This window comes from Lycium barbarum, chromosome 5 (assembly GCF_019175385.1).
Source record: "Lycium barbarum isolate Lr01 chromosome 5, ASM1917538v2, whole genome shotgun sequence".
Taxonomy (NCBI): Eukaryota; Viridiplantae; Streptophyta; class Magnoliopsida; order Solanales; family Solanaceae; genus Lycium; species Lycium barbarum.
The window spans coordinates 6,997,829-7,006,109 of NC_083341.1; the positions used below are offsets into that span (position 1 = coordinate 6,997,829).

At 33.5% G+C, this 8,281-nt stretch overlaps 1 protein-coding gene across 1 annotated transcript; it reads left to right on the top strand.

Annotated features, from left to right (window-relative positions):
• Window positions 1-4,225: 4,225 nt before the first annotated feature.
• On the top strand, window positions 4,226-7,109 carry LOC132642246 (S-adenosyl-L-methionine:benzoic acid/salicylic acid carboxyl methyltransferase 2-like). Its single transcript, XM_060359497.1, has 4 exons — window positions 4,226-4,300; window positions 4,482-4,898; window positions 5,926-6,180; window positions 6,777-7,109. The coding sequence occupies exons 1-4, from the start codon at window positions 4,226-4,228 to the stop codon at window positions 7,107-7,109; spliced, it is 1,080 nt and encodes a 359-aa protein (XP_060215480.1).
• The last annotated feature ends 1,172 nt before the right edge of the window (window positions 7,110-8,281 follow it).

An 8,281-nucleotide genomic window follows, 5' to 3' on the forward strand; every position in this document is an offset into this window, starting at 1 on the left:
AAAGAAGACTAGGTTAGCTATTACTAAAATACCTTTAATGAAGTAAGGACCTTATTTGGTAGTCTTTTTAAAAGTGATAGCTAAAGGTAATAGAAAATTCAATAAATAAATTATTTATACATATATTAAATGAATTTGTAACACAATATAAAATGTGAGTAAATATTTAGTAAATTCTACGGAACTCGTCCTACCCTGTTTGGAATATCTCTTTTTGTTCAGATTTTTATAATGTGTTTAAGTTCAATTTTAACCTGTATAATTATTTAAGTATGTAATTTGCATATAAAATTATATATGTATATTAATACTATTAATTATATAGTATTATCATACACTGAGTGCATATATAGGAGTGATCATAAATTGAGTATACATATAATTATTATACATTAAATGATGGGTTGTTTGGTTCATGAGATAAGTTGACATATTTCAGGATTAAGTTGTGATTAATTTTATATTTTGTTTTGTTTTGTTAAAGGTATAATTAATCCTAGCATAAATATACCTTGAATTTGATTTTATTCAGGATAAATTTGTTTAAGGATCCAAGTGTTTTAAGCTTCTGATTAGAAATGTTACGTTCTCTTTCCCTCCTCTTTCATCACATGTGGTGTTTTTGTCTTTTTACTTTTCCACTGTGGATTGAACTTTGATGTTCCATTGGAATCTGTGTGCTCATGTTGAACTTGCAGTTATTTTGACGGCATATCCTGCACTAGTGCACAATTATTTTCAGCCTTCCACACCAAAATAATTATTGATCCGTCTTAATTTATGTTATATAGTTTCATACTTTAATTAGATATACAGTTTAATAAGTAAAAGAATATTTTTAAATTTTATGGTCTCAAATAAGCTAATAATATTTGTGTGGTGATAGATTATCTCGTTAAGCGTGAATGATAAAATATAAAGTTAAATTATTATAATATATATATATATATATATATATCATTCTTTTTGGGATAAATTACAAAGAAAAGTGTATCATATAAATTAGGACAAAAGTAGTACTATCAAAGATAATAACAACAAACTATAAATAATTCAAAATAATTTTGAAATTTAAAAAATAATACTATATAAAGTTTAAAGTCAAAAATTGGTAAGGTTTAAAGTTGAAACTTCACATAAAAGAGGTTCCTATAGTTGATTGCACAACATGGTTATGATGAGCTAATCCCACAGCGAGACGCATTTTCTATGAATGCAAATTCGGCCACGTCCATATGTATAGTCATGAAATGTGATATTTAATTAATTGAATACTTTCGGCTTTACTTTTTGAGCTGGGTTCGGCCCCTATTGTTTTGGGCTTTTAACAGAAATCCCGATTTCGACGTTTTAATATGTGTCTGCTTTTTAATTTGTCCTTCCACGTGTATCCACTTCGAATATACGCTGTTGAAGTTAATCTGAACAAAGTCTAACTTTAAACACGATGTTTAAGGTTTTATATGGTTGAAGTTCAGACACATATGACTAAAATATAATCATTTTTAAACAGAACTTATATGCAACTTTAGACATTGTGTCTAGAGTTTAATTTTTTCTAAGCCTAACTTTGGAAACAGCATGTGTGAAAATGAATATATGTGCAAAATCTTTTAAAGAGTGGATACAAATTACGTGGTGGTGTCAAAAAAGGCTGGCCCGTGAAATTTTTGCACAGAATTCTGTCAGTTTTGACTGGTTTATTTACTTTACTAGGGGTCATTTGGTTGATTGTTTGGTATAACAATTCTCAGCATTAAATTGATATAACACACTAGAATAGTTTATTGGTTGCATAAGGAAAATAATTATTGATTTAATGTAGCATTAGATTGACAATATCAAATAATAACTGCATATATATATATATATATATGTTTAAAACACGATTAATATGACATTGTAGTTTGTGGTCCGTATCTAAAACTTTATTATATTAGTGTTTGCTACGAATACAAAGTTTGCACTTTTTTTTTTAATATGGGATTCACTTTTTTTTATATTGCTTGATTTTGTCAATATGGGATACTATGTTCAAAACACGATTAATATAACATTGTAGCTTGTGCTCCGTATTTAAAACTTTATTATATTAGTGCTTGCTACGAATACAAATTCTGCACTTTTTTTTTGACATTGTTTATTTTTTTAACTGAAAAGGGCCAAAATTACCCCTGAACTTTGGGAAATAGTTTATCCATACCCTTCGTTATACTAAAGGATCGGGTCAATTATACCCTTATGTCTAACAACTGTCACGTGGCATCATCCTAGCCCTTCAAAATTATTTTCCCTCAAATAATTTTTTACCCACTAAAATAACCCAACCCGACCCGATTTGTTTTTCCAGCCAAGGGGTAATGGGTTGGGTCCGTATCACTTTGGTTGGAAAAAAAAATTCGGGTCGGGTCGGGTTGGGTTATTTTAGTGGGTAAAAAATTACTTGAGGGGAAAATAATTTTGAAGGGCTGGGATGATGCCACGTGGCAGCTGTTAGATATAAGGGTATAATTGACCCCCATAGTATAACGGTAAGGGTATAATTGACCCTAAAGTATAACGAAGGGTATGAATTATTTCCCAAAGTTCAGGGGTAATTTTGGCCCTTTTCCGTTTTTTTAATATGGGATTCGCTTTTTTTTATATTGCTTGATTTTGTTAATATGGGGCCCACTTTTGTTTCCATGAGTTTGGGGATGGTGGGTTCCACTTTTTTTATTTCTTTTTTTTTTTATAATATTGGTTGGTGTTTTTTTTTAATTCTTTAATATTGATTGGTGTTTAATACGGGGATCACACAATATTTTTTTTTAATGCTTACGGACGACGAAGCATGGGTTGAGACCCATGCTTCTAGATAGTAGTAATTCTTGTGGGACCATATCTTAACCACACTATTGAAACCTAAAATACCCTCAAACTATTGAAAATTGAGCAAAAATACCCTCCATCCACCTTTCAGCCCCCAAATACCCTTATCATCCATCTATTGGGTCTAAAATACCCTTATCACCACCTATTGGGTCTAAAATACCCTTATCACTAACAGAATCTTTTCATTAAACACGTGTCATTTTTCTATTGGTTGGATTATAAAATTAATTAAACTAATTAACTTTTGCAATATTGACCAGATAGTGCCCCCCACCCCCCGACCCGACCCCCCCCCCCCCCCCCCCGTGAATTTTTTTTTTTTGAAAAAAAAGTTGACAGTTTTTTTTGCACCCCGCACCCTACCCCTCCCCCGCACCCCTACCCCCCCCTCCCGACGCAAAAAAAAATTAATATTTTTGAAAAAAAAAGTTTAAACGTTTTTTTTTGGGTTTTTTTAGCTGGGAGGGGAGGGGGGCGTAGGGTTTGGGGTGGGGGAGGGGGAGGGTGTGGGGTGGAAAAAAAAGTCAACTTTTTTTTTCAGCTGGGGGGGAGGTGTAGGGTGCGGGGTGGGGTGCAAAAAAAAATATTGTTACGCTTCTCAACTTCCTAGTAAAAAGCACAAGTACTGTGAAATGTCTTGATAAATTAAAATGTCTAATGTAATTGAGTTACCAAAAAAAAAAAATATCTCACCCTAAAAAACATGGTATATTTTCAACAAAAAATCTAAAAGGCACAAGTGTAGACTACAATATTTTTTTTGCACCCCACCCCGCACCCTACACCCCCCCCCCCGCAACCCCCCCCCCCACCCCCCAAAAATCTAAAAGGCATAAGTTGACTTTTTTCCACCCCGCACCCTCCCCCTACGCCCCCCTCCCCTCCCAACTAAAAAAACCCAAAAAAACGTCAAATTTTTTTTTTTCAAAAATATTAATTTTTTTTTGCGTCGGGGGGGGGGGGGGGGGGGTAGGGGTGCGGGGTGAGGTGTAAAAAAAATGTCAACTTTTTTTTCAAAAAAAAAAAATTCACCGGGAGGGGGGGTAGGGGGGTAGGGGGCACTTGGGTTATCTAGTCAATTAGTTTAATTAATTTTATAAGTCAACCAATAAAAAAATAACACGTGTTTGACCAGAATATTCTGTTAGCAATAGGGGTATTTTAGACCCAATAGGTGGATGGTAAGGGTATTTGGGAGCTGAAAGGTGGATGGAGGGTATTTTTGCTCCATTTTCAATAGTTCGAGGGTATTTTAGGCCCTTTTCCGTAATCTGATAAGTAGGGATAATGAATTCTACTTGCTATAAATGACTCATTACCTATGCACAGAAAGACTCACAAGATCCCAAAGATGGAAGTAGCTAAAGTTCTTCACATGAATGGAGGTATTGGAGACACTAGCTATGCAAAGAATTCTCTGCTTCAGGTATCATCACATACAGCATTTTTTATTCCCTCAGGGAGTTATAAACTTGCATGAATTATAAATTAAAGCTCCTTATGAATACTTCTCGTAAATAATATATTACTATAACAGATTTCAACTAAAATAAGAACACTAACTTTTTGCGTACTTGAATTACGTACGTATGTTGCATTATATACAGCAAAAGGCTATTCTCATGACAAAGCCAATAACAGATGAAGCCATATCAGCATTGTACCACAGCCTTTCCCCGAAAACTATATGCATTGCGGACTTAGGTTGTTCCACTGGACCCAACACTTTATTGGCAGTCTCCGAACTTATCAAAACAATTCATGATGAATGCAAAAGCAATGGCCAACAATCACCGGCATTTCATGTTTTCTTGAATGATCTTCCCAGCAATGATTTCAATACCATTTTCCGATCGTTGTCGGCATTCCACGAAGATTTGAGGAATCAGAATATGGGAGGAGATGGATTTGGTCCTCCTAATTGCTTTGTCGCAGGAGTTGCTGGTTCATTCTATACTAGACTTTTTCCTTTCAAGAGTCTGCACTTTGTCCACTCCTCTTACAGTCTCCACTGGCTTTCTCAAGTACGTTTCATATATATATATATATATATATATATATATATATATATATATCATCAATGTCTATTACTATTAGTATAAATTTATTTCACTTGAAACCAGTGTTTTCAGAGGCGTTTTCTGGACGAGTCCCAGGGCGAAGTGCACCAAAAACGCTGCGGGGCGCAAATGAAAGGCGTAGATCCATAGGGCGTACGCCCTAGAATTTGGGCGTAAGCCCCGGGTGCAAACGTGTAAGCCCCGGGCTTAAAGGCGTACGGCCCGGGCGTTAATTTAATTTTTATTGCTTTAAAAGTATTTTTGCTATAGATTATGATTGTTATTATTATTGTAATGATATTTATACTTTATATTATCATGTTTTCATATTGTAGTGATATTTCTAATAATATATTATAAAGAAAGCAATTCTCATAAAAAATAACACTGCCATAAATAGTTTTTTTAAGATGATTATGTCTGAAATTGATATGATAGAGATTTCATAGCACAATGTTCCTGAAGCAACTTCATCAATTTTTTTGGCATTGCTCTTATGTTTTTGCCCTTCTCCTTCTTTGAATATATAAATAAAAGTCAGTGCAAATATTAGTTGAGGGTGGGAAGGACTAATAGATTTGGAGATTGATGATGAAGTGAAAGAAGATTTCATTTTAAAGATTATCTAGGCTATTATCATTTTTTGTGTTGTGACCTTTGTCAAATAATAATTATAATAATTCGTTTTATATTATTGATGATTTATTTGAATTTATTTGCAGAATTTTAATGCAAACCTTACATTTGCTTTTTTTTTTTTAGTAATAAAATCATAAAATTGAAGATACATGAGACATACGACCCGTAGATCCATGAGACTTATGCACCGTGTCTCGGGGCTTACGCCTCGCCTCGCGCCCTCGCCTTTTAAAACACTGCTTGGAACACTTGCTCATGTATTTTTTCAAATATTTTTCTGTTGATGGGAAGAGGTTTTACATGTAATATATTATATGTTCCAATGTTTATTAATTATTAATTAATTGTATAGGTGCCTGATGGAACAGAGAATAACAAGGGAAATATTTACTTGACAAGTACAAGCCCAGTAAGTGTTCTTAAAGGGTATTATATGCAATATGAGAGAGATTTTGCAACATTTTTAAAGTACCGCTCGGAGGAATTGGTGAAAGGTGGGCGTATGGTATTGACCATGTTGGGAAGAAAGAATCAAGATAACTATAGCAAAGGGTGTTCCTACGAGTGGGAACTTCTTGCCACAACCCTCAAACTTCTAGTTACACAAGTAAACCTCCTCTTCTGAAAAAGAAAGACTTAATGGTTAAAAATGCATCTGAACTATATTTTTTTGCGAGTTTCACAATCCAATTATCACTAGTTTTCTTTTTATACCTGAACAATCACAATATATGTATTAATATACACCTCGAAGCTAACTAAGCCAACTATCGATTGTTCCCTTGTGATAGTTGAGGTGTGAAAACTCGCAAAAATAATGATAATCCAGGTGTTTTATTTTGACCGTTATCTCAAAACCAAACTTTTACTTATGTATCGTAAGTCAGCGCCAATTATATGATATTATTATGTGTACATTCAAATGAAACGGGTCAATCTACCCATTAAAACATGAAAAGTATTGAAAGTGAAAAATAAAAGAAGAAAAGTTAAATACTAAGTAATTCTATTTATTATAGACGGTTATTATATTTTTAGGTGATCTATAGTGTAAATTTCATTTACTTTATTAGTAGATACATATAGAATTTAACATCACACCCCTCGGGGTGCGGCTCTTATCCAGACCTGCTGACACAGGATGCTTTGTGGCTGCTCTTTTTTTATATAGAATTTAAAATCGTAAATAAATAATGGATGCAGGGATCAATAGAAGAAGAGAAAGTGAATTCGTTCAATATTCCCTTATACAACCCATCTCCTACAGAAGTGAAATATATAGTTGAGAAAGAGGGATCTTTTACCATTAATTGCTTGGAAACTTCAGAAGTCCAAAGGAATTCATCTGATGATGAGAAGTACAATATGGCACGAAGCTTTAGATCTGTGGCTGAACCTTTGCTTGTTAGCCATTTTGGTGATGAATTGAATATGGATCAATTGTTCCACAAATACAATGAAATTATTGCTAACGATTGCATGGGTAAAGAGAAAATTATGTTCGTAAATTTAACTATTTTGGTGATGCAAATTTAACTATTTTTGTCTATTTTATGGTGTCTAGTATTATTTTTTGTGATTCAATTTTTAGGATTTGATGAGACTTTCTTAGTGTTTTTGATTAATTTTTTTTCCCACGGTTCGCGTCAGATCTAATAGATAAAGTTCATTACATATTTGACGGAAACCAAAAGTGATAATCTTCGACAAACTTAAAGTATCAAAATTGTTTAGAGCATACTTTATGGATTATTTTAAACCTACTCTCAAATATGAGGGACCATTTTTGTCATTTTCCCTCATTTATATCATCAACTTTGAGCCCAGAGGCTTTTGAGCTGAGTTTGGATTATGTAAATTTGGTGAGATGCAAATGGCACGTATCATATACATCATCAACTTTGGGCCAGAGGGGTTTAAACTGGATTTGGATTTTGTAAGATGGTATGATCTTTTAACCTATTGGACATTTTACAGTCTTGCTGCAAATGGCTAGTTTCTTTTTGGGGTTTTAGCCTCCTGAACAGAATTGTATCAAATTTGACGGGCAAAATTCACAAGTAGCCACTTTCCAGTACTTATAGCTGAAAAATAGTTATTATTATGGAATTTTAAATTTTAAATTTTACCGGTGAAACTCAACGAATTGTGTCGCTTTATGGTGATGTGGGCTTTAATAAAAAACGAGTATTGGAATGATAAACTTGAAAGCTAATGGTGACATACTTCAAACCTATGATATATAGACCAATGCATTTTGTCTGAAAAGCCTGTATTAGCTGAAGCATCGGCAACTAAAAACCAATTCAAACAATAGTTGAAAAATACTGGTATCTTGTTAAATTCGTCACAATAGTTCAAATGCTTAATGGAAGAATAGATCCTTCGTGAGTTCTGAAGATGTTTTTAGTATCTCAAGCAGTATTTGAATGATGTGTATTTCACGTATATTAGTAGACATTTGAATACTTGTTATTGGCCAATGTTTGTTAATTTATCATGGTTAAGTAATGATTGCAAATTTATATAAATATATAAAAGCGGGACAGGTCTGCTAACGTGCATCCTAAACGCAGGAAATACATTTATCTTTTGCCACATTATTTTGGCAATTTCCTCTAGAAAAAAGAAGTCCAGAAATCATGAAACACCACTTCGGCAACCCAGTAATCTTAAAACTCTCTATTCCCTACCTTTTCACTCTCTTT